The sequence below is a fragment of the Papio anubis genome, chromosome 16 (genome assembly GCF_008728515.1).
Source record: "Papio anubis isolate 15944 chromosome 16, Panubis1.0, whole genome shotgun sequence".
NCBI lineage: Eukaryota > Metazoa > Chordata > Mammalia > Primates > Cercopithecidae > Papio > Papio anubis.
The window spans coordinates 22,256,604-22,284,314 of record NC_044991.1 but is presented as its reverse complement, the minus strand read 5'-3'; the positions used below and the strand labels follow the sequence as shown (position 1 = coordinate 22,284,314).

At 39.3% G+C, this 27,711-nt stretch overlaps 1 protein-coding gene across 4 annotated transcripts in view; it reads right to left on the bottom strand.

The window, feature by feature from the left end:
• The window catches only part of TTC28 (tetratricopeptide repeat domain 28), a 719,970-nt gene that overhangs the window by 477,370 nt on the left and 214,889 nt on the right, over nt 1-27,711 (bottom strand). The window contains exon 1 of one of the 4 annotated variants that reach the window (XM_017945193.3): nt 3,938-5,712. The exons of the other annotated variants lie outside the window; for them this stretch is intronic. Coding sequence (XP_017800682.1) covers nt 3,938-3,964 — 27 coding nt within the window. The 5' untranslated portion in view covers nt 3,965-5,712. Of the gene's footprint in view, nt 1-3,937; nt 5,713-27,711 lie in introns of those variants that run through there. 4 annotated transcript variants of the gene reach the window in all.

Here is a 27,711-nt window from a genome sequence, read left to right as displayed (position 1 = left end):
TTTTGCCGAAAGTGTGATTTCCCCCTCCCTACTATTATCTACAAAAGATTAGAAATGAGTGACAAAATATTCTGGTTTTCTTTAACAATCCACTACAGTCTGCACCTATGAATCAACTGAAATATAAGAAAGCCTAAAAGTACAGGTTTTAAAAATAGTTCTGATTTACTTTTATATCAAATAAGTATATATTATCCTTGGCACCAAAAAAGGAATTGTAAATTATGGTTCCTGAACTCAAGCAGTTAAGTGTAATAAGGAGGCAAGATATATACACAAATAGAGATATATGCACAAGGAGACCAAAAGATTACAACCAATAAAAGACAATCCACTTACAGAGGCACAGACTCTAAATGCTCCAAGAATTCAGAGGTAGGTAAAATCACTATGTTTTGTTTTTCTCAAGAGGAAAGGGGAGCGGGAAGAAGAGCAACTTGGTGCTAGTATCTAGAAGTGAGGGAGCAAAGCTGTGCTTAACTTTCATTTATTGGGATCATCTCAGCTTTATCTTTCTTGGATAAAAATCCCTGGTCAGAAAAATTCCCAAGTATAATGGTAAATAACACATGTTTTGAAGTAAATAAGGCCTGGTCCAATCCTAGCTGTGACCCTACCATGCTATGTTGACTGGGTAAGTCACTTTACCCCTCTAAACCTCAGTTTGCTTATCTGTAAAATGCAAATTATAACACCTATCACCTCATTGGATAAGAATTAAATGAACACATTTAGGCCTATTAAAGATGACTAGCAAAGAACAAGCGCTTTTAAAATTATAGCTGTTTATCTGTATGGTATTAAATGCCATTCTTAGCATGACAACATTGGGTTAACTGCCCAGAATCTTGCTCTATTTTAAACCACTTTTTTGAGGCATGATTGACATAGAAAAAGCTGTACACTTCTTTTTTTTAAGACAGAGTTTCATTCTTGTTGCCCAGGCTGGATTGCAATGGCATGATCTTGGCTCACTGCAACCTCCGCCTCCCAGATTCAAGCGATTCTCCTGTCTCAGCCTTCTCAGTAGCTGGGATTACAGGCGCCGTCACTACACCTGGCTAATTTTTTGTATGTTTGGTAGAGATGGGGTTTCACCATGTTGGCCAGGCTAGTCTCGAACTCCTGACCTCAGGTGATCCGCCTGCTCAGCCTCCGAAAGTACTGGGCTTACAGGCATGAGCCACCATGCCTGGCCAGCTATACACATTTAATTTATACAATGGAATGAATTTGGACATGTAAGTATACACTTGTGAATCTTGCTTTTTAGGGCAATTACATGGCTCTTGGTGGGAGACCTACTGTGCTCTAGAAGACTGGGACCTAAGGTCCTCATTGATACTGGGGGCAGAACATGATTACTTTTGTTCTGACAGTTTCTTTGTGAAAAGGTTGCAAACCCTAACTGAATATTACAGACTCACATCTTTAAAAAGCTTGTTTTAGTATTTAGATTAATCCAGCAAGTAAGCAGAGAAAAGAGAGGAGAGAGCTCCCCTTCAATCATATACCCCAGCTGCATGCTCGGTTAGAAACAAAGATATCTAGAACCTATAATCATTCTCTTACAATGAGCCTAGAATTTAGAAAAGCCAAAACTAGTAGTGACTGACAGGACACCATGATAGCAAGCACCACAAACGCTGCTTGGGGCAGCACTCTTTGGATGATCTTCCTAGCTTTGTTAAAATCACACCAATGCAGTATCACTTTTCATCTGTAGGGTAAATGGTTTTTAAGAAACCGTTTGGTAAAACACATGGCATGTGACTGTACCACTATAAATGTGTTAGCAGACCCAGCCAGAAACCATGGCAATGATCTGATCATGTGAGTATTCTGGCAAGAGTAAGAAAATAAACCTAATCTTTGTGAAGACTTACCGATGCCCTACCAGAGTAGGATATCTAATCTCTTCCAAGGGAGCTCCCATTTCCAATGTAGAAGAAGCAAGAATTGTTTTCAAGCTACCACCAAAGAATCATATAGTATTTGATGGCTCAGCTTATTTTTTAATCTTCTATGAACTCTGAAGAATTGTATCTGGATCTTTACAACATGATGATATGAGATTATTAATACAGTGAAAAAATATAACCTTCTGGTATAGCAATTTAAGCATCACGGAGTGAGTAAATACTGCAGAGTGAATCCTAACACTTGAAACAGAATCTTCCAGAGTCCAGAAATCCACCTGACTGCCAAGAATAATACTTCCGTGGTTCAAGCAATACCAGTACCCAGAGGGGTTTCCACAGACATAACCACATGAGTTACTGCATATTGGGTAAAATAGAAAAAGCAGACGTTTATGAATGTACAGTTTGCAGACATCTTAAAACTACTCATAAACATGCAATTTACAAATATAGAAGAAATGGGGGACTTTAGGAATACGCAGCATCTGTTTAAATTGCTTAATTATATGGTTTCTTCTATGAGTTTTCCTCATTCTGTCTGTATTGGGGTTGGAGGTGGGGGTGGGAAATATATGGGTCTCTCAACCAAAGTAAATGAAATCAATCTAACTGAAAGAAGCTCTATGATGAGAACTATTATAATATATGAAAGATTCTTGACTTCAGGATGAGGTAGAAAAGACAGGGTCAGAGGACAAAATCCCATCAATTAGATATCAAAGAAAACCTTTCAATTCACCAGGCTATGCTGAGGCAGGGTTTGTTAGATTCTCCAGCAATAAAACAAATGCACAATATCTTCTCATGCACCTCACACGATTTCTATTTCAGTTCTGATATAAAACACGGTATCACACGTCATGCCACAAAGAAAAGAGTCAGTTTAGCTCGTTCAAGTAAAAACCAGGCAGCTGCTAACAGAGACACGTCAAGGCTGGGGAGGACCACAGCACATTCAGTTTGCTATGTTTTCCTTCAGAAGAATGTCAATAAAACCCACGGCCAAATGAGGTATTTGAAGTTTTAAAAAAAAAAAAAAGTCCTGTTATGCAGTGAACAACTGGGTTCACCTAACAGTTAGGGGCAGTCAGACAAGTTAGCAAAAGGGAGCCCTAGCCAAATGTACAGCAGCCAACAACTTGAAGAAAGCTGTCTTTCTCCCTCGACGTCCTAGGGTAGGGACCAGTCCCACATTTAGAAACGTTATTTCTGGGACCAATAGCAATTTATTTTGATAGAACTGCTGGATTTTTTTTTTCTTGAGTTCTCAACAAAGGAGCCATATTAGGAAATAATCTCACAAAAAGCAAAGTGCCCCCTCCCCCTTTTCCCCATGATCGATTCACACACGCTGGTGCACGCTGACACGCACAGACACACGCCCGTGCACAATGGCCAGCGCAGGCACTCGCACGGGCCCACGAGGCCTCAGGAGCCCCGCAGGCTGAAGGCCCGGCTATGGCCAGCCCCAGGCGCTCAGGCAGGAGGCCCCTCGGCCCGCTGCCCCGGAACCAGCTGCTGGGCTGGTGTGCTGGGGCTGCTCGCCCCCCAGCGGGGCCCTGGGGAAACAGCTGCCAGCGGCTCCGAGCCTTTTAACCCCTTGGGGAAATAGGTGTTATAACACCACCTGCGGGGCCTGTGTCGGGGTGCAGCCTCAAATCCACTCCCGCCCCACGCCCCGCCATGGGGCAACACCTAGCAGCTCTTGGCTGGCTCCCGCAAAGCTAATCGTGTCACTGTCTGCACAGGACTTCTAAAGCAAACGGGTGTTTCTGAGCTGTCACCCCTGGGGGTCCACGCATATCACGAAGGAAAAACTTAGAGGGCAGCGGATGCAGACCAGACTTGGTAACTCGTCCCTAAAGGACTGATGCAAGTCCTAAAGGGACCAGGGCTGTTTGGACCAGCTGGCCCAGCGAACTACGGAAGGTGTGGAAAGACCTGAAGGCAACCGCCCCGTGTCACCCTTCCCCGGGTTAGGCTTTGGGGCCCCGTCCGCTCTCCAGGACACTTACCTTCTTCCGGGGCTGCCATTTCATCATATTTGTAAAGCCGATACGTGGAACATCAAGATGTTGGCTGGGGGCTGGGGGCAGATGCAGGGCAGCGACGACTGCAAGTCATGCTGCCTCCCTCCCACCCCCTAATTCTTTCCCATATTCACTGCAATGGGAAAAGCCCCAGGAGAGTCCAGTCTTTTCGCCTTCAGTTCAATGAAAAGTATCCCCAAACCACGAACACACTTCCCACCAGGCTAGGAAGTCCCAGCAGCCACCGGCGTACTCCTGCCAGAGCGGGGCATTTTCCCGGCCGGTGTCTGCAAAAGGAGCCTGCGGCAGGGGGTCTCCGAGCTGACTGCAGAGACCCTCCCTCAGAGAAGAGACCGAGAACGCGAGCTGCTACAGAATCCCAGCCGGGCTTCTGCCATCCAAACCCCTTTTGGCGAATTCTCCTCTTCTCAGAAAAGATTAGACAAGCAATCAAACCCTCACGCGCAGCCTGGAGCAATTCCCACAATTCTGGGTGTATTTCTCGTTTGTAAAATTTAGCAAAGAAAATTCCAAAGATCTGTAATCAGAGCTTCTTTACGCTGTTTTCGCTTCCTTCTTGGATAACTTGGGAAAAGGATCTGCCCTTCTCGAAATGCCTACCTTCCCTGAACACTGTAAATAGGAAAACTTGGTTTGTGTGTTTAGATTTTTTTTTTTTTTTTAATTCCCAAGAACCTTAGTGGGGAAAGGCTGGAAGGAAATCCTGCAAGAACCCAACTCCACAGCTCAGTCTGCACTAATGACTTCCTTCCCTTCAGTGCGAGCACAGCCAGCCCAGCTCCAGCCACACAGAGCAAACGGTTTCTGGGTCTTAGTGCCACGACATCTGCTCCAATATAAAAAGTAAAGCATGCAGTTTCAGAGGCACCCAACGGCTCCTAAAGAATCAAAGCCAAAAACACCTACGTGGTCAGGAAATCATTTCAAAAGACATACTTAGACTTGTAAGGCAGCTATATCTAGAGGGAAAAAAAGGAAAAGGAAAGTACTCTAGGCCAAAATCTTAATTTCTGATTTGAAGAAAAAAGATTTGAAGTGTCTGACAGAATAAAATATTTTAATCAAGAATTTTACCCCCAATGAACTTTAATAGATTCCATTTGTTCTCTAAATTTAGCACTAATTTCATTACTATAAAAAATATTTCTATGGGGATTGAGTTTCATTCATCTTCTGTGAAATTATTCCATCCTATTTAAGGAGATACATCTACAAATATAAAAATATTATATAATTCTATTATTTACCATCCAACATGTCTACCAACTCCTAAACCACCATAAAGCTGTTCTGATAGTTGGGAATATAACAGGTAAACTACTAGAATACCAACTAATATGCACAATAATAGTAACTGATGTACCAATGGTCCAATAATGTTTAACTTATTACCCTCAGACTTCTGTATGCATTCCCAGGATTGGCTAATGTGGGAGATTATATGCAGATTGATCACTAGCTATATCAGTATAAGTAAGCCATTAAAACACCCAAAACAATTAGTTAACTCAAAGGGACTGCTTTTGAGTTCTTTTCTACGCGTGAGAATCTGAAATTCAATAGAGGGCATTATCTTTATAATAATAATATTAACAATTTTAGCTGAATGAACAGGTACTATTTATTGAGCCACTAATCTATGCTAGAACCTATACCTACATTCATTATCTCACAGCCCTGCAAGGAAGGTCTTTTTTTTTTTTTCTTTTTTTTTTTTTGAGACGGAGTCTCGCTCTGCCGCCCAGGCTGGAGTGCAGTGGCCGGATCTCAGCTCACTGCAAGCTCCACCTCCCGGGTTCACGCCATTCTCCTGCCTCAGCCTCCGGAGTAGCTGGGACTACAGGCGCCCGCCACCTCGCCCGGCTAGTTTTCTGTATTTTTTAGTAGAGACGGGGTTTCACCGTGTCAGCCAGGATGGTCTCGATCTCCTGACCTCGTGATCCGCCCGTCTCGGCCTCCCAAAGTGCTGGGATTACAGGCTTGAGCCACCGCGCCCGGCCAGGAAGGTCTTATAGTTCCATTTTCCAGACACTGAGATTCAGAGTGCTCATTTACTCAATCAAGACCACACACGTAGAGCATAATGGGGCTAGAATTCAGACCCACAATGACCCTACCAGAGCTTATGTCTTTTCTAGGACATGCATCATAGCTACATGCCAACTTCTCATCTCAATAAACTTACTAAGTACCACTGACTTAAGCACCTATTATTTCACTGCCAGTCCCTGTTCCAAGTACTAGAAATATGAGTAAGATGTTGTCCCTGCTCTTGAGAAGATTACATAACTGCAGGTGGCAGTCACAAATAACTCCAGTACTCTGTATATATTTGACATATCAACATCATTCTGGACAACTTTACTTGGATATGCTACTAGCATAGAAAGATCAATAAATTCTAAACTAAATTCATCAATCTACTCCAAAATCAGCTTCTCTTCCCAACTTTCCTTTCTCTATCTACAACATCATTATTATTCCAGGATCACAAACTAAAACCTAAACATCATTCCTTATGTGTAGTCTATCACCAGGTCCTCTCTCTTTTTTCTTAGACATCGCAAATTCCTACTGCTGACATCTGAAGCCAGAGCCTCACAAAACATACATTAAGTACCAACTATTTGCAAAGCATCATGTAGGATACAAAGGTATAAGACTCAGTCCTTATGCTAGAGAAAGTTACAAAGAAGTTAGGACACAACCAAAAACCTATAAGAAGACAACCAGGCACTCACTGTTTACTCAGTTGAGCAACAAATGAGTTATGTGGTCAATAATTTCAGGTTCTCCAGGAATTACCAAGGATAAATCATCAAAAACTGGGATGGTCAAGGAAGACCTCATGAAGAAACTTGAAGTAAAAATTCAGAGGAGACACAACTTAGTCTGGAGCCAAAAGCCAAGGTGCTTACCATGGACTGTAATGCCCTTCAGGATCTGGACCCCTCCACCTTTCTGAGCTCACCTTTTACCCTTTTCCTATTCCCTTACTCAGCACCTACCATACTGCCCTCTCACTGTCCCCTGAACATGCCAACCATACACTTCCGCTCTCTGCCTGGATTACTCTTCCTCCAGATGCCCTCTTGGCTGCCTCCCTAAGTCCCTTCAGGAGTCTATTCAGATATCATATAGAAAGGCTATCTCTCACAATCTCACCTAATACACACTATGACTCTCATGCTGTTTCTTTCTACCCTACTTACCCTGTTACATTTTCCTTCATAGCCCTGATGATATATATATCTATACACACACACACACACACACACACACACACACACACACACATATATTTTTTTTTTTTTTTTTTTTATATTTACTCTTTTTTTTTTTTTTTTAATTTATTTATTATTATTATACTTTAAGTTGTAGGGTACATGTGCATAACATGCAGGTTTGTTACATATGTATACTTGTGCCATGTTGGTCTGCTGCACCCATCAACTCGTCATTTACATCAGGTATAACTCCCAATGCAATCCCTCCCCCCTCCCCCCTCCCCATGATAGGCCCCGGTGTGTGATGTTCCTCTTCCTGAGTCCAAGTGATCTCATTGTTCAGTTCCCACCTATGAGTGAGAACATGCGGACACACACGTATTTCTAAAATGTTCATTCACACCACAAGAACATAAATTCCAAGGGAGCAGGGACTTGACTCTGTTATAATACCAACACCCAGTGAACAGTGTCTGACACCCAGCAGGCAATCAGCCAATATTTGTTGAATAAAACAATAAAAGAAATAGAAAAGAGAAAATGAAGAGAATAGTGTGAGCAACGGAGGCAGACATGTTTAAGATGTGTTCAAAATACAAAATAAAAATACCGACTCATTATCTAAAATACAAGTATGGGGATGTTAGAGGCAGGGACTTTGTCTTGTTCAACTTTGTAATCCCTAGTGTCTAGAACAGTGCCTGGAACAGAAGACGTACTCAATATTTTTAAGGCAAAAGAATGAACGGGGTATGAGGGTGGGAGGATGGAAAAGGAATAGTGAATAAATTCCATTCCATTCCATATAAAGATACTTTGGCAAGGAATGTTGGAACCAAATGGCTGGGAACGCTGACTCTAAGACGATGTAGTTTGAATGTTTATCCCCTCCAAATCTCATGTTGAAATATAATCCCCAATGTTGGATGTGGGGCCTGGTGGGAGGTTTGGGTCATGGAGCTGGATCCCTCATGAATGGATTTGGTGCTGTCCTCATTCGGAGTTAACTTGAGATCTGGTTGTTTAAAACAGTGTAGCACCCCACTAGCCCCGCATCTTGTTCCCGCTCTTGCCATGTAATGCACCAGCTCCCCTTTTACCTTGGGCCATGACTGTAAACTTCCTGAGGCCCTCACCAGAAGCAGATGTTAGTGCCATGCTTCCTGTATAGCCTGCAGAACCATAAGCCAATTAAACCTCTTCTCTTTATAAATTACCCAGTCTTGGGTAATTTATAGCAATAAACAGTCCTGTATAGCAACGCAAAAACACACTAACAGATAAGGCAAAGAAATTTGGACTTTATCCTGTAAGATGCAGAGCACTGAAGCTATAAACAGTAGGAAAAGGGTATAGTTGAAACTGTATTTTTAAGCAATCTAATATATAATAAAATATTAATTATGATTTTATGGAGCTGTTTTTTCTGACAACTCTGTGCCTGATTAAAATGCTTATTATGACCATTTGACAGAAAACAAAACTGAAGTTCAGAGGACCTAAGTAACCTGTGCAATGCCACAGAGCCAGTCAATGGCAACAGAAGAGCCAGAATCCAGGGCTCTTGCTTATAAACCACTGCCTGGGTGATGGGGCTACAATTGCTTTAAGAGTTAAGAGAGAAGTCTCTACTTTCTTTACTCTACTTCTGACTTGCTATATAACAAAAGTTTTCAAAAAGGGAAGGCAAGTAACATAAATAAGTGAAACAGAGACAGGTTAAAAAAAAGGGAATTGTGAGGATTGTAAACCTAAAGACACACGAATCATGTTAAAAGGGGCACTGCTAAGCAACTCAATTGATATCGTTTAGAAATATCAGTGCAGCAATATCAGATCCTCTAAATTTTCATGAGAAGCTAAAAATTTCCTAATTTTTAACTGTTTGGTCAAAAATTCTAAAGCATCCTAACAGGCCAAACAAAACATTCCTATAGGGCTAAATTCCATCTGTAAGTCCTAATTTGTGACTGTTGATTTAAATCACTCAAGGCTTCAGTTTCTCATACATAAATTAAGAGATCCAGTAGTTCCTAATCTGTTGGGGTGATTTTTCTGAACACATCGGTGAATCCATATGCATACCACACATGGTATGTAGACTGAAGGCTCAGTCTTAGGCTCAGATGTTGCTGGGCTTAATAAAAAGTTATTTAAACTGGGGGTGGGAATACAGAATCTGAGGACAGTAAACTGTATCAAGAAAGGAGAAAATATATTTATGTTTCTGTAGAAATAATCGAAAACTTCAAAGTGATACAAGGCTTTAAACTGGTTTTCAATTTTTTAGGTGTATTTCCTTTGGGTTGCTTACTTGTGATCTGTATAGCACTTCTTTCCCTGCTGTCTGGTGAGTATTTTGGCTTTTGTTTAATAGGTACCACTCGACAAAGGACTATCACCTAAAGTCTTTAAATACCCACACCATCTTAAATTACCTTATTTTTTCTTCTTTCTTTCTTCCCCTTAATCCAAATTGCACCTGTATTTACACCTGAAATATTTACAGAATTACTATTGTATCAATATATTTTTTCAATAGGAATGATTTATATGGAGCTACCAAGCCAGCATAGTTCAGAATGTTAAAATTTAACATTATTGTTTCAAAGATCCACCATCAAACAGTAATTATACATTTTCCCAGGTCTGTAGATATTTTTATGTCTCCTTCATTTTTTAACATAGCACTTTGCAGATCACTTCTCTAAATGCAAATACTGTAGAACAGTCTATTAAAATAGTATTTTACTCAATAACCACTTGCCTATTCAAATCTGAACAAAAGCAAGAAAGACAAAATGAAGAAAACACATCTTTTTCCATTGTAAATTTCTTCAAGATTTCCTAAGGAGTGATGTATCTGACATTGATCAAAGGGTAAATGCCTGAAAAGGCTAGCCTCGTACTTATTTACATTTATTGTGTTTTAGGAGTAGAAATTTGAAAAATTTGTTCAAATTTTGAACCAATTCAAAATTTGTTCAAAAATTAACGTACAAATTTTGTTCAAACTTTTGTTCAAAAATTTTCCTACAGACCTCTAAATTATGTTCAAGTATCTAAGGAGGTGTTAGGAAAATAAAGGAACAAAGGTAGAAGTGTATTTGACACCAAAAAAATGTTGCCTCATTGGTGACATTTCACACAGTTGGGTAATCTGAGAATCTCAAGGCCTCACTTTGCTAGAAAAGAAATTAAAATAACTTGTTGCAGGAAGAATTCTGCCACACAGCCCAGGTGATGCAGGACCATGCTCCCATTCCCCCAGCAGAAAACTGCTACAGATCACTCCACAACATTCAAAGCAGATCACCTCTGACCTTACCCATCTCACTTCGTTCCACGATCAGGCAGCGCCAGACAGGCTGAAGTTCCACCCCTTAAATTCAACACATTTACTGAGTACTTGTTAGGTACAAGGCAGTGTTGTAGACACTGTGAGAAAAGAAAAATGAACCAGATGATTTTGCCTTTGAGGAGGAAGGAGTCTGGTGGAGGTCAAAAGAGAAGACAGTAACACAACTAATAAAAATAATAATAACAATAGCAGCTAAACTGACTAATCTTGCTATTTATCTGACTCTTAAGAGCCCAACTCTTAGCCCAAGCTACGTGCTAAAAGAATGGGAATAACTAGTGGCATATTCTGTCATTAAGTCTAAGGAAGCCCTAAAGAGTAATTACGTCTGAGTGTAGTAACTGAGAAAGGTTTCACAGGAGAGGTGGCACAGTGTTCTCTCAACAAGCAGGGAACACAGCATGAGCCAAATCATGGAGGTATAAAAGTGTGAGCTACATTAGCAAGCATCTAATAGATCTGAAATCTATATGCAGGCCAAGCTGTAATGACCTTTGGAAGGCTGTGAATGCTATTCTCTTAACAATACAATAATAGCTACCATTTATTGAGTATGTGCCAAGCATTGAAATATTTTAACATTTTTTATTTCATTGAAATAACATCTTCCTAACACTCTTATGTAGAGGAACTATTATTATGCCCATTTTATAGGAGAGGAAGCTAAGGCTAAAGAATTAAGCAAATTCCCAACGTATCATGGCCAGAAAGTAGAAGAAAGGAAATTCAAGTCAGATCCAAAGCCTTGCTTTTAACTTGTGACTTAGAATACAATGATAAGCCAGAACAAGATTTTAATTAAGGTACTGACAAATCTATTTGAGTTTTATGCTGATAATTCTGCAAGTATTGTGGAGGACAGAAAAAATAGGAAAACAATAAAGACAGGAAGGCCAAATAAGTTTCTGTTGCAACAGACCAATAAGGAATGAAGAGGCCTTGAATTAGGGCAGCAGAAACAGAAAAAGGACCTTTCTGAGAAACATTTCACAAGTCAAACACATCCTAAGAGCATGTTTCATGAAAGGAACCAAGAAGGATTTAAAGGTGGTCCCCAAATGTTTCACCATCAGTTAGAAAAAGAGACACTCCACTAACCGAAGTATAGATCACAGAAAAAAAAAAATTGGATACTAAATTCTGTTTAAGACCTGTAGGATCTAAGGTACTTAGAGGCACAGGGATGTGAAGTAAGTAGATGGAGGTATGATCTACAGCTAAGGATATATATAGATGTAGATATTGATATGGGTATTGATAAATAGGTAGAGCTATAAAGAGATGGGGGCTCACTGACATGATGATTTTATATATATATATAAAGCCTACGGCTTAAAAAAATTCTTCCAGTGATGAAGTTTGGAGCAAGAAGAATTTTAAAAGGAGAGAAAAAGAGAGATCATAAAATTGAGTCTTGGGCAATACCATACTTCTAAACACAACTGACTTCACTGCTCAGATGGAATGCGAGACTTAACCAGTTTCCTGAGGCAGCAATTTTTATTTGGCCAATGCTGCCTGGTTCAAACCCTAGATCCACAACTTACTAGCTGTGTGCTCTTTTGTTACTTCATTTTTCTGTACCTCAATTTCTAATTCTGTACATGGAGATAATAATAGCACCTACCTATGATTTTTGAGATTAAATTATATATGTAATTATCCACACACAAGCACACACACAATGTATCCTATACATATGATAATCCTATATGTTTAGTATTGTTACTCTACTTGTTGTTTTACTACACTAACTCTGAACTTTTTTCCTCCTTCACCATCACACCATGGACTTTCTACAAATTATAAGGACTGCAAAGTACTAGAAATAATGCTCACGTGTTTCAGTGGTATAATCATTTTTCTAATGGGACTTGTTTCTTTGCACGACACTGCAACTGGGACTAGGCTTACTCTCCTAACATAACTAAAAAACTGGATAACATAAAGGAAAAATACTGCTTTCCAAATGTTTCAGACCATAGGCAGCAGAGTACTATGAACCTTAAGACAAGCAAAACGAATGACATGAGCCTTATGATCACTCTGACTTTCAGCCTGGAGGCACTTTCCAGACTACAGGGCAGAAAAGGGATCCCAAACAGAGCACAAGTATCTTGCTGAGTTGAGAAAACAGAGATCAGTGTTTAAGGAGGACAAAGTAGCTAGAACATTCAGAGTACAGAATTGGAGGGGGCTACGCAGACATGGAGCTCCAGAAATCAGCACAGGAGTCCTCTTAAGTTTTGGCTGAACACTAAGTTGCCAAAATATGGTGAAACTCTACAAGGCAAAGTGGAAGCCATAAGCTGAACAAATGCCAGAGCTCATCAGGACTGTAGGACTTCCAAGTGTCAACCAGACAGAGTCATGGGATATCATTGAATACCTGGGACATTCAGCAGAGACCTCAGGAAGGTCATGTCTTCACAGAAGGGGTAAACTAGCCCAGACTAAAGTGTACTCTTTTTGTTTTTTTTTTTCTTCTTTTTTCTGAGACGGAGTCTCGCTCTGTGGCCCAGGCTGGAGTGCAGTGGCCGGATCTCAGCTCACTGCAAGCTCCGCCTCCCGGGTTTACGCCATTCTCCTGCCTCAGCCTCCCGAGTAGCTGGGACTACAGGCGCCCGCCACCTCGCCCGGCTAGGTTTTTGTATCTTTTTAATAAAGACGGGGTTTCACCGTGTTAGCCAGGATGGTCTCGATCTCCTGACCTCGTGATCCGCCCGTCTCGGCCTCCCAAAGTGCTGGGATTACAGGCTTGAGCCACCGCGCCCGGCCTAAAGTGTACTCTTAACTCACTCTAACAAAGCTTACAAACCAACCTTGAAAAGTGCAACATTCTTTCAAGGAAAACAACAAAATCCAGGACTCAATGAAAATGTCCAGCATTCAATCATTTTCCAATGATGCTTATGAAAGAACACAGGTGTTAGCCTGAAAATATAGTAAGTCTTTACTTAATGTCATAGATAGGTTCTTGGAACTGCAACTTTAAGGAGAACAACATACAGCAGGTCTCAAATAACGTCTTTTATTCAACATCATTTTTATAATGTTAATGAGAAAAAAAAATTGGTTTCATTATACATTAGTTCACTTAAAGTAACAGTTTCCAAGAACCTATCAACAATGTTGTGAGGATTTACCATACTTACTTGTTATCTCTTTGGCAAGCAGTTAGTCTTCATCATAACAATGCTATGACTATGGTATAAATTTTCTTATATAAATCAGGTTAATGGATTATAAGGTTGGCTACAACCTTTTCTCTACCAGATAGCCACAGCTATAGTGCATGTGTAATTTTGCTATTATATAATTAATTGGGGGAAATTTCAGTATGTCATACTTAATTAAAACTTATCTGGAATAGATTCAGTGGTCACATATTTGGGCCAGAATATACAGCTTTGGATTTATTAACTTTCCCAAAGAAACCCTGAGTATTCAGTGGTAGTGACTCTGTGTGTGTGTGTGTGTGTGTGTGTGTGTGTGTGTGTGTGTGTGTGTTTTAAATATGTACACTTCATTAAAGAAAGATGCTTGAAGTGGGGGCTTATGGACTTGTGTGTTTTTATCCAGAAGAGGTTGGCCAGGTGCAGTGGCTCATGCCTGTAATCCCAGCACTTTGGAAGGCCAAGGCAGGCAGATCACGAGGTCAGGAGATCGAGACCATCCTGGCTAACATTGTGAAACCCCGTCTCTTCTAAAAATACAAAAAATAAGCCGGGTGTGCGTGGTAGCGGGCGCCTGTAGTCCCAGCTACTCAGGAGGCTGAGGCAGGAGAATCGCTTGAATGTGGGAGGCAGAGGTTGCAGTGAGCTGAGATTGTGCCACTGCACTCCAGCTTGGGCAACAGAGTGAGATTCCATCTCAAAAAAAAAAAAAAAAAGGCTATATTTCTCTGACTATGGTGAAAGAGATATAGGGAAAGTGGATCTTAATCTTCGAGGAGAAAACAGATCATGGGAAAAGACAGTCAGTAGGGATAAAATATTCTTGAAGTGCATCTGGAGGCCCTCTAATGACTTGTTGCTTAACTCTGCACTTACCGTAAGCAAGCAAGTGCATTATATTCACAGAATTGAAATATGGACATGGCATGAGACAATAACCATAGTCATTTTGTGGGGGAATGAGGCGGGGAGGTTAGGGAGGTACTTTTTACAGTTGTTAAGATGCCTAGCATCAGAATTGCCATCCTCTGTTTCAGGGAACTTCCCCATTATCTGAGTCATGGTGGAATATAAAGAGTATCTCATGACAGCCACCAAAAAGTTCAGATAATTACTTTCCCCTACCATCTGAGTTAGGATGAAGACACAATACCTAGCCCCAGTTCTTTACCAGAACATCGAATGTAAAGCAAGTGACACGAGGAATAGTGGCAGAGAGAAACTGCTCTGGAAGTAGCCACAGCAACATCCAGTTTCAGGGTCATCAGTACCAGAGGATCTCATGGGGTATCCTATATCCAGCTCCAACAGTGATGGCTCAAGTTCTGGAAGCCAGGGTATAACAGTTGCTGTATACAGTTATGGATGAGATCCAGGTACCTGTTTTCCCTTGGATTCTGCCCATTATCTAAACCTGATTTGCCAGCCACCTTAATGATTCTATGAGCCACCCAACATCTTTTCAATAAAGTCTCCTTTCAACAAAAACAGTCACAGTTGCTTTCTGTTACTTGTAACTCAGAACTCTGACTGACTAGTAAGACACATTTGATTTTGTTAATATTAAAACACAAATTTTTCTTGCATGAACATATCGACAGGTCTTCTGCCCTCTCTTCTGTCTATAATTATTCCTTAAAGACCTCAGCCAGTCTCAAGCCTCTAACTACCATCTCTTAATTCACGATTCCCATATTTATGCCTCAAAAACCCACTTCTCTACTGAGCTCCAGACTTGTAACTGCCTACCCAACATCTCCTCTAAGATGTCTAACACACATCTCAGACTTATACACCCAACAAATCTGGTCCTTCTTCAATTTTATTTTATCTCAGTTAATGGCATTTCTGTTCATCCAGCAGCTCAGGCCAAAAAGTTTATAGTTCCCTTTGATTCCTCTCCTTTCCTGGCCTCAACATCCAGTCCACTAGCAAGTCCTCAGCTCTCTCCCAACAAAATCTAATCCAAATCTTGCCACTTTATCATCACCTCTACCCTTTCTCTTCAGCAACAGATGCCATCAACATCATCTGGTCTACTACAATATCTTCCACTCTGCTTCTTGTGATGCAGTCTCTTAGTGTAGCCAGAATGATCTTTCTATAAATTGGGTTGCACATTTCCCCCTGCTGAAGACCCGCTTAAGGTTTCCCTTTGCACAAAATATAAAATCCAAAGGCTTTAACATGGCCTACAAGGTCATACATGATCTAGCCTCTACTTTTCACTCTCATTTTTTACCATACCTTCCCTTAACTATGCTGCAGCTATACCTGCCTTCTTATGCTTCCTTTATAACCTTGTTAATTGCAGTTATGTCTACCTAGAATACTCTTCCTCCGGGATAGGTATTTCCTTTTCCACATTCAAGTTTCTTGTCAAATAGCAAGTTCCCAGAGAGGCTATCCCTGACCAAAATTAACCCACCCACCCCCATTCCAAATGATTACGTACCCTATTACTTTAGTTTGTCTTCTTCAAACCACTTATTACAATTTGAAATTACATTATTTCTCATTTAACCCCTGTGCATCCAATAGCTTATAAGCTCTATGTAGTGCTATCTGTATTTGTTCTCCACTATAAATCCAATCCTTAAAACATTTCTCAGCATATTAGGTAGTCATTAAATATTTATTAAACAAAAAAATAAATATAATGTTGGTTATATGATAAAACTAAATATACAGAATTTCCTTCTGCAATAAAAAGTTCAGCATGGCATTTATTCAGTTGTCAAGGGATGCCTGTAAATACCTTCATTCTTGAAAGATATACTCTCCCAAGTAACACAAAAAGAGGTCATTCCCCTTAAGACAGTATTACACCCAGGAGTAAGTCAGAAGATAAGATACTTAACTGAAAGAAATATAAGCTTCTGAAAAGTATGCAGTAATTATTCTGGAAGTAATTATTTCCCAATAATGTCTTTTACTGCAAAAACTCCAATAGTATCACTTTCTGTCTTCATTTACACTGATGAGAATCTTGTATAATCCAAAGATGGGTAGATAAAATGATCTTTAGATAGTTTAACAAATAAATTTAACACACTTTGAAATTCTTAGATGAAATACAAATCACTTGTCAAAAGTACAATCTTATTTGTCAAAACATGAAAATGAAAAAAGAGAAGACACAGAAATAACAAGCTCAGAGCTGCCAAACTGACAGGCAGTCTTAAGTGAGACAGTCAAAACATACATATGCTAATTTTTAAAGTGCTGTCTATCTGGCCACCCATACGAAAACATGAGAGGGCTTTTTCTTCGTATTTCAAAAGTATATAAATGGGTCAGAGAGTGGACACTCTGATCACCAAATTAGGCAAGAGAAATTAAGAGCATAAAGAATTTTCCATTTAAGTTCAGAGTGCACATATAAGAAAACTATTAACTGAATTTCATGGGAGGTAATTAAGAAGATCCAACCCCCACAAAAATATTCATACCACCTATAACATCTAACACAATCACTGGCAGTGTTCTGGGTATAGAACACAGTGCAAGAGATAACTTTCCATGTTAGCAGCTGAGGTTAGGTATATATTATAAATGGCAAAAATCATGCTTCCAAAACACTACTGAAATTGAGTTAAAATTTTAAATAAAATGTACAGATATTATTTCTGTTTTCCTTCTTCATTTAATATAATAAAAGGTTTTCTTATTAACATTTCTCCTAAGCAGTCCTCCCTCTTGCAACACTATTGATTCTAAACAAAAGAGCATCATGGCCAGGAGTGGTGGCTCACACCAGCACTTTGGGAGGCTGAGGTGTGTGGATCACCTGAGATCGGGAGTTCAAGACCAGCCTAGCCAACATAGTGAAATCCCGTCTCCCTAAAAATACAAAAATTGGCCAGGTGTGGCCTGTGCATGCCTGTAATCCCAGCTACTTGGGAGGCTGAGGCAGGAGAATCACTTGAACCCAGGAGGCGGAGGCTGCAGTGAGCTGAGACTGCACCAGTGCACTCAAGCCTGGGTGACAAAGTGAGACTCTCTCTCAAATTTAAAAAAAAAAAAAAAAAAAAAAAAAAAGCATTTCCTTGAAATGTTCCCTTCATTGGGTTGATGAATTTGCCATCATATCTACACTTATGTCTCACCCACTTTCTAAGATGTGGAATTCAATCTAGCGATAGAACTTTTTGCTCAAATTTGTTTTGTAAAGAATGCTGGACCAGAAAGTGTAATCCCAGCACTTTGGGAGGCCGAGGTGGGTGGATCACGAGGTCAGGAGTTGGAGACCAGCATGGCCAAGAGAGTGAAACCCTGTCTCTATTAAAAATACAATAAATTAGCTGGGTGTGGTGGTGGGCACCTGTAATCCCAGCTACGTGGGAGGCTGAGGCAGGAGAATCACCTGAACCTAGGAGGTAGAGGTTGCAGTGAGCCGAGATTGTGCCACTGCACTCCAGTCTGGGCAACAGTGTGAGACTCTGTCTCAGAAAAAAAAAAAAGAATGCTGGTATTTGTAGATTTGGATTCTGATATTCCGCCACTAAAAAAGAATGTGGCCGTGTATAATTCGATCCCATATACATGAAATGTCCAGAATAGGCAAATCCATAAATACAGAAAGTAGATTAGTAGTTACTGGGGATTAAGGGGAATGAGGAGTGACTGTTAATGGATAAGGGGATTCTTTTGAGGGGAGATGAAGATGTTCTAGAATTAGATAATGGTGATGGTTGCATAATTTTGTAAATATACAAAAAAAAGTGAATTGTAACTAAAATATACAAATATTATTCTTAATTATTATCCTTCTTCATTCAAAAGGGTGTATGTGGTCAGCTTTCCCCAACTCCCCCCACCAAAGAAAAAGGTTAATGTATAATTCTCTCTACTTAAAACTTTTTCTCTCATAATTTTCTTTTTCTTTGAGACGAAGTCTCACTCTTTCGCCAGTTTGGAGTGCAGTGGCACGATCTTGGCTCACTGCAACCTCCATCTCCAGGATTCAAGTGATTCTCCTGCCTCAGCCTCCCGAGTAGATGGGATTACAGGCGCCCACCACCACATCCAGCTAATTTTTGTATTTTTAATAGAGATGGGGTTTCACCATGTTGGCCGGAATGGTCTCAATCTCTTGACCTCGTGATCCTCCTGCCTCGGCCTCACAAAGTGCTGGGATTAGGGGTGTGAGTCACCACACCTGGCCCATAAATTTTTAAAATATATGTCATGAGCTACCACTTGTCCTCCATACTAGACAACAAAAATAAACAACTAGCAAACTAATGTCAGCATAAAAAGTTGAGAAAACAGTCTTAGTTGAATGGTTTATTTTATTTATGGGCATGTACTGATGCTATGAATTTATTATAAGACCATAGAATATATTTCTATAATTATCATTGTCTGTAGCTCATTTGTAAGACAAAATAAAATATGTCAGTATTTCACAGCACTCTACTCAGAACATCATGGCTCTTACAGTGTCTTGTTTAGATACATTTGAGCCAATGAAACAGAACAAAGCTAATTAGGCCAAGTAAGGTGAAACTAATCTTTTTCTTAATAACAGTATATATTACACTAACCTAATATATCTCAGCTATGACCATGAACTGTTTAAAAAACATCAACAACCACTGCACGATGCTTTTCTCAATACCCTTGACCCAGGCCAAAAAAGTAGCTGCAAAGGTTGTTTCATATAATCCTCAAAATTTTAGCACCGCCACTTCAAAGATAAAATTTTTAAAGTCAATCCTAAAATACAATGACTATCCTATGTGTTAAAACTAGTTCCAACCTACAAGAAACGTAAAAAGAAAACCTCTGCTTTCTGAAGTACAGTCATATTTCATCAACAAGTAACAGTCACAACTTTTAGACTATATCTGAAAATCCCAAACTCATGTTTTTTATAGCAATTTCTAGCTTATCATAGTTATTTTTGTGTATAGGAATTTTAAAGTCTCACATAATGATCAAATCAAACAGTATCATACTGTTTTAATTATTGGTGTTTTAAAATTATACTTTATTATGTGGTAGGATTAATCCCCTCTATCATTAGCTTTATTTTTTCAAAATAATCTTTCATATTTTTATCTATTCTTTCTGCAACATAAATTTCAAATTAATCATGTCAAATTCCAAGAAAAATGTGATTTGATATTCTTAACATCATATTGTCCAAAAATAGTCTTGGGCAGAATATATGTCCATTTATTCAATTCCCTTTTATAACTCTAAATGAAGTTTTGCTGTTTTCATTATCTAAAATTATACATGGCTGTTATTTAATTATTTTTCAGTAATTTTTGCATATTATAAATGTGTATCTTTTTTCCATTATATTTTCTAATTTAGAACGCTGAGTGAAATACTGCTTATTTTATTGAACTCTTATTTTTTCTAAAATCTCAGTCAACTTATTTGGATTTACTAGATATAAAATATGTTTGCTGTGTTTTTGCCTTAATTTGATATGAAAATCTGTTTAAAAGTTTGACTTCAAAAAGCTTAGAGTACAATCCAAAATAATAAGAAAATACATTTAAACAAATATGAGAGCAACATGTGAGGATTTCTAGAGATTAAAAAAAAAACAAATAAAGTAATAAATTCATCCAAACAGAAGTTCAAAACCTAAGAAAGTAGATTTTACCTTGAAGGTAGTATGTACTTCATTTCAAATTTATATCTACAAACCACTCTGAAATGGGTCAATTTGAAAAATCCCAAATGTATCTAAGCCTATTTTTCAGTAACTTCCCAGATAATCTCCCCTGAAATAGAAGTTCTTACACCAATCAGAATGTGGTAAAGACAAAAACATCTAAGACATGTTCCTGAATATGAGGCCTAATCTTTTTTAAAATCAGTTTCTGAAAGGTAATATAAAAATATTTACCAAAATAATACCAATACCAATGTGCTCTAGTTTTATCATATCATGAATGCATCATGCATCTCAGTAAAAGATTATTGAACATCACATCCAAAACCCAAAATGTATCCTAGCTGCAGGGATGGGGGGTGTGTGTGTGTGTGTGTGTGTGTGTGTTTTGACAGAGGGGTAGTGGTAGTATTAAGTGTTTGGGTTTGGGAGTTTTTCATTCCTACTGTGAAGATCATAACCTGCTTTTTTTCTAAAAGAAAGCCTGGGCCAGGCACAGTAGCTCATGCCTGTAATGCCAGCACTTTGGGAGGCCAAGGCAGGTGGATCACTTGAGCTCAGGAGTTCGAGACCAGCCTGGGAAACATGGCAAAACCCAGTCTCTACCCAACAAAATACAAAAATTACCCAGGCATGTGGCGCGCACCTGTGGTTCCAGATACTCAGGCCGCTGAAGTGGGAGGATCACTTGAGCCCCGGAGGCGGAGGTTACTGTAAGCCAAGATGGCACTACTGCGCTCCAGCCTGGGTGACAGAGTGAGGCCTTGTCTCAAAAAAAAAAAATTAAAGAAAGAAAAGGAAGGTCTGAGGAAGCTGAACAGAAGCAGGCAGAAACTGCCTTGGTCTTCAACCCTTCAAAACAGAATCAAAGTGCCACCTACTTCCCTCCTCCAGGTCAAAGCCACCCACATTCCAAGACCAGTTCTTAATTTTTGCAGAAAGCATATATTAGCAGTCTGCTTTCTTTCTTGTTACTACCATTGCTCGATACTAACAATGCTGTTTTCTTGCCTTTGTTCTCAGTCTTCTGGGCTAAGTCCTTACCCAAGTTTTTTTTTATTCCTTGTCTCTGACTATCCAGAAATCGGAGTCAATGCCTGGCTCTTGCCTTCAAGAACACCTTGACAGCTGACCTAGTATCTGGTTCTGATCTTTGGTATGTATCTTATCTCCTATTCTGGACTGTCCTCTAGTCTCAAACACTCCAGGGTTGGCTATAACTATCATTTTCAAGGTTGTGCTTTTAGGAAATGTTGGCTGTCCTGAGGAACAAGAATGGGGAGGTGGGGAAACATATTCACTGAGAAAGTGCTAAATAAAAACAAATACATATACACTTAAAATAGTTAAGATGGTAAATTTTATTTTATGTGTATTTTACCACAATACAAAATTTTTGAGAAAAAAACAAATAATAGAAGTGAAACTCAGAGTCGACAGAATAGTTATTTGTCTACCTATTTATATCTAGGAGACACAACTAAGATTATCAGAACAAAAGTTGAATAACCAAAAGAAGCCGGGTCAGACTCAAAGTATATTAACATGAAGATTTTAATATCAGGATGTTTGAGTCCAGAGATAAAGTCGTGAGTACAGGTTGATTGTGGTGGGATGCTTTTTTGTTTAACTAGTTTTGTAATTACAAAGTTAAAATATATTGTAGTAAAAATGCAAGGAGATAGAAGGATATAAAATAAAAATTAAAAGTCGTTCTTCCCATCACCACCAGTCCTACTCCTCTTTTTCATACACTCCCTAAACTTTTCTGTGCATATACATTTTTTCCAACTCACATGAGATAATACTTTATGTACAGACCTGCAACTTGCTTTTCTGCCCAAAAGAATATCTAGGACATCTCAGGAGCTATCTCATCTGTATGTATTCATGTATGTATGTATGTACGTACGTACATATAATAGATGGATAGATGATTAATGATAGAGAGATAGATAGATAGATAGATAGATAGATAGAGGCAGGCAGATTGAGATGGGGTCTCACTTTGTCGCCCAGGCTGGAGTGCAGTGGTGCAAACAGGGCTCCCTACAGCCTTGACCTCCTGGGCTCAAGCAATACTCCTGCCTCAGCCTCCTGAGTGGCTGGGACCACAGGTGTGCATCACCACACCTGACTAATTTGTAAGGTTTTTTTTGTAGAGACAGGTTTCGCCATGTTGCCCAGGCTGGTCTCAAACTCCTGGGTTCATACTCTCCTCCCACCTTGGCTTACCAAAGTGCTGAGATTACAGGCATAAGCCACCACACCTGGCGTCCTATGATTTTTAAATAGCTGTATAATCTACAAAATACAATAACTTAATTGATCCACTAGTAGGATCTGTTTATCTATGGTCTGCCTCTGAAAAACTATCTGGCATATGCCCATGCTTTTTCCTCATTGTGGCCTTCTTGCTTATGGTCATTACTTCATTTTCTATATAGTTACCTTCTATTTTTCTAAAACTTTGTTAAAGGCAGGATGTCTATTGTTTTATCTTTATATTCCCAGTATGTGCAATGGTGCCTAGTACATAGTAATACTAAATACTTGTTGAATGAATGACTATTGACTTACCCAAAGATAAATACCTGATAAGTGACAGAAATGCCATTATACTTCTCAATCTAGCTCTCTCTTTCTATTAGACTGTATGGTCTTGTAGACCCTATCCTTAAAAACTGATCAACATAACACCCTACCAAATACAACATCAAACCCACAATTTTTCGGTTTTTTTTTTTTTTTTTTTTTTTTTAAATGAAGTCTCACTCTGCCGCCCAGGCTAGAGTATAATGGTGTGATCTTGGCTCACTGCAGCATCTGCCTACTGGGTTCACACAATTCTCCTGACTCAGCCTCCCAAGTAGCTGGGATTATGGGCACCTACCACTAGGCCTGGCTAATTCTTAATAGAGGCGGAGTTTCACTATGTTGGCCAGGCTGGTCTCAAACTCCTGACTTCAAGTAATCCACCCACCTTGGCCTCCCAAAGTGCTGGGATTACAAGCATGAGCCACCATGCTAGGCCTCCCTAAGTTTTTTTGTTTCTCCATTGATCTGGACCTATCCTCTCTCACCAATCCTGTCCTCTTTGACTTCAAAATAAGGCTACCTTACTCCATACATTGTGCTCTCTTCTCTGACTTTCCCACCAGTCATGCTAACCCCCACCCAGGTCATGACTTAATCTGTTGCTCTACTCTGGAATTCCTTCCCTTCTCAGGTCCTTCCACCCCAATTACAGCCATCATTCACCAACCAGCTTGTCTCAGAATCTTCTCTAAACCCATGTCATAATTTTAGTATTTTTAGTCTGGTACAAGTTATTCTCTGATTGTTTCATATTTGTTAGAATTTCCTCTCCTATTATCTTTTTAAGGTAGGAACTATATTTTACCAATAATAGCTACAATTTATTATGTGACTGTGATAGCTCATATTATTTGTTCAAAATATTCATTGCTTCTCTGTATCCAGCCCATTTTAATAGAATCCCTCTGTTTGAGATGAGTATACTTCCTGTTCCAGTGATGTCAGGCTTGGTCATGTGACTAGCTTTAGCCAACAGAATGTGAGTACAAGTGTTATATGCCACATCTGAACAGAATTTTAAGAGCCATAATATGGTTCCATCATGCTTCTTTTCTCTCTGCCATGAGGCTGGGATCTCTCAGATAAGGGTGAGCCCAGTCTAGGTCCTAAAAGAAAGAAGTTGTGGAACAGGCCTACAATTGACCTATAGTCAATGTGAATAAGTAATGTGAGAACTAAGCCTTTGTTCATTGAGATTTGGGGACTGTTACCCAGAATAATGTAAGCAAATAACTTTCATCCTGTTGCTGCTTTCCCCATCCCCACCTTTCCAACCTATACAATAATAATAATGACAACAACCACAACCTAAGAAATTTCAAGAAGTTACTTAGGAAGTTCTATGGCTTGCCTTACCTCAAGTCAAAGTGGGACTAGGGGCTTCCAAGAAAACTAGTAATAAAAATTGAGAATACCTGTAGTAAAACACTGGCATCTCATTCTCCATTTGGATTATCAAACCAGCTGTTCTCATATTTTAGCATGCGACAGACTCACCTAGATGGCTTCTTAGAAAGCAGATCATTAGGCCCCACTGGGCCCAAAAATTTTACATGTCTAGCAAATTTCCAGGTGATACTAATGTTCCAGTTCAGGGACCAGGCTTTGAGAACTACTGGGTTAGGCAGTGAATATTTGATCTGCCATTATAACTTGAGAGAACTGGCAGAAAGGGAGACAATAGTACAATAGCTTAAATGCCCATAAACTGATACAGCAAAGACATGCAAATTTCCAAAATTTAGATACCATAGAAGATGGCTTGGGACATCTTCCTGGTATCCTACCCAAGAGGACTGCCAGAAGGCAAGGGGATTCCACAGAAGGAGGTTTTTGGTCGTGCCACTTGATGTGGATGCTGAAAGAAGTTGAAAGAAATAGAGCTGGAACTTATATCTCACATTAAGAAATTGCAATGGGAAGCCACCTTAAAGTGTCCTCCAAAAAATTAATATACATGATCTCATGAGAGAACTATCATTTGGATACCTGCCAATGTCAACCCTAAAAAACTGCAACAACCAACAGTGAGTAAACTACAAAAGCACCAGTAAGGTAAGAGACATTTAACCCTTTCCATCATCTTCCTTCACATACTAACGCATTAGAAGAGCGAGAGACCCAGAAGAGAGGGGGAGGAGACGCTTACAAAAAAGTTCCCGCCTAATGAAGTCTGGGCCACTGTCTCTGGAGAAAAGGGAAAGAAGGACTCTGAACTGGATGTAATATTGGAGTTTTAAATTTAACCAGAATTAATTTTTAATACCAAAAGCATGCAGAAAGTTATAGAATCTAGAATCTTCCCACAAAGAGGGACTTGGCAAAGCATGGTTGAAGGAAGTGTTTGTAGGAAAACCAAACACTTGTATTTACATCCCCATAAGACTGGTGAGGAAGCATATGCATATTTACCATATCAGTAGCTTCATTTTCCTGATTACATGCATATCTTTTATGATCTCTTGATTTTTACTTTTCAATTTTCTTTAGGAAAGGTTTTTTCTATCTATGAAAAAGACTAAATTAAGTGGTGATAAAATTCTATCTGTCTTCACTTCCTTACTTTGGAAGGAAAAAAGTCTTAGAAGTTGAATCTTCTTTAGAACAGAACTTAAAATAAAATATCCTCTTTCTCTCTCAGTATCAGGACTTGTATTTTATCTCTACTTTTTCTACTATCTCTTAAGTTTTCCCCTCTGTTATCACTTCATTTTCAATACTGGAAAAGATGATACTTACCCCAGTGTTAATGGTCCCAGAAATTTTACATCTGTCTAACTGAACTACAGCATTCTTCACTGCTTTAATGTCCTCTTCCAGAACAGAAGAGAAGCAATACCACTTGGAAGCCATTTATATTAAGCCAGATTTCAACTCACAAAAGAACTTGAAATGACCTGATATTGTGGTCTTTTACAGACTTCACACCAGATGCTTTCCATTTTTATAGACTCCCCCAAAACTTCACTTTCTTACTGGATTTCTGTACCTGTGTGTCCAATGATCATATATAACAAGCAGAACTATAAAACATCATAGATTTACATTTTCTGGTTACTAACTTAGGTTTACAAACTGGTTTGTCTCATTTGGTAGAAAAATACTTTCTTCAGCTAGCTTCCTAAAATACAGCCAGAGTACAGTAAGTTAGACCTAGATAAGGATAAGAGAATCAGAAGTTCAATTTTAATTTTTAAAAAAATCTGAATTCCAGAAACAGTCAATTCCCCAACTTTATAGGAGGCACAAAATTATGGCTTATCCTGGGCCAGGCACAGTGGCTCATGCCAGTAATCTTAGTACTTTGGGAGGCCAAGGTGGGCGGATCACAAGGTTAGGAGTTCAAGACCAGCCTGACCAACAAGGTGAAACCCCTCTCTACTAAAAATACAAAAATTAGCCAGGTGTGGTGGCGCGTGCCTGTAATCCCAGCTACTCAGGAGGCTGAGGCAGGAGAATCGCTTGAACTTGGGGAGTGGAAGAGCCTAGATGGTGCCACTGCACTCCAGCCTGGGCAACGAGAGCGAAACTCCTTCTCAAAAAAAAAAAATTATGCCTTATCCTGATCATATTAATCAGGGTTAGATTTAGGTCCTAAATAATTCAAAGTAGTAGTGACTTAACATAAGGGAGAAGTTTAATTTTCTCTGATATTAACAAAGACCAGACATCAGGAATCCAAGGTTGATATGCTATCTCAACTATCATCAAAGACCTGTTCCCCTATTCTCCTGCCCCATCCTCAACGTATAACTTTCAATTACAGTCCAAGATAGCTGCTTAAGTACCAGCTGTCATATCCATATTCCAACCAAGAGGAAAGAGAAAGGAAGAAAGGCACATTCTTCCCTATAAAGATATGTCCAAGAAATTGCACTTGATACTTCTGCTTATATCCCACTGACCAGAATTTCATTTTATGCCTCTACACTAGCTATAAAGTTGGAAAATGTAGCCTTTAAGAATAAAGGTCCAGTTAATAATTACAGAGTTTATTGCTAAGGAAGAAATGGAAGTGAATATTGGGGGAACAGCTAGCAATATCTGTCACAGTGATTATTACATTTTATTGTTTCTGAGCCCCAGGACTTAACTTGTTACCTCAGGCAAGTCAATTTAAATTTTTCTCACAAAAGTCTCCCAATACTTCGCATGAAGAGCATCCACTAGAGAAATGCCAGAAAATATAGGATTATCCTGGGAATGCCAAACAATTCTCAACATAGACGCAGCAGTAAATTTACTAAGAATTTTAGGTAGCAGTTGAGCAATGAATGAAAATAAAACAATGCTGAGTTGATGCCCTCTGTTTCCTCTTTCCCCTTGAGGTCCTTCCTCTATATTACAGGTACAGACAGCAAAAATTTCTATTACCTAGCATTAATACTATGTAATATTAATACATATTAAGATATGGTATGCCAAACCAACATAATAAATCTAAAGAAATCACACAGAGTACCAAGAATATGAAATGTGACTTGGCACTAAGACTAGCAAAGAGAAGCACAGTGTGTGATTAATCCTGCATGGCCACATTTACATCTCTAATTTGCTCATATAAATGCATTAAGCCAGATGGTTTTAGAGACTAGCATTCACATATACTCGTGGGTCAACACCCACGTCTTATGTACTTTATGGGTGCCAGGCTTGGGCAATACCTGCCCTTCACCCTTCACTACTTTCCTAGCATAAGCCCTCTTATTTTTCTCCATTTCCCATAATCAGTATTCTCA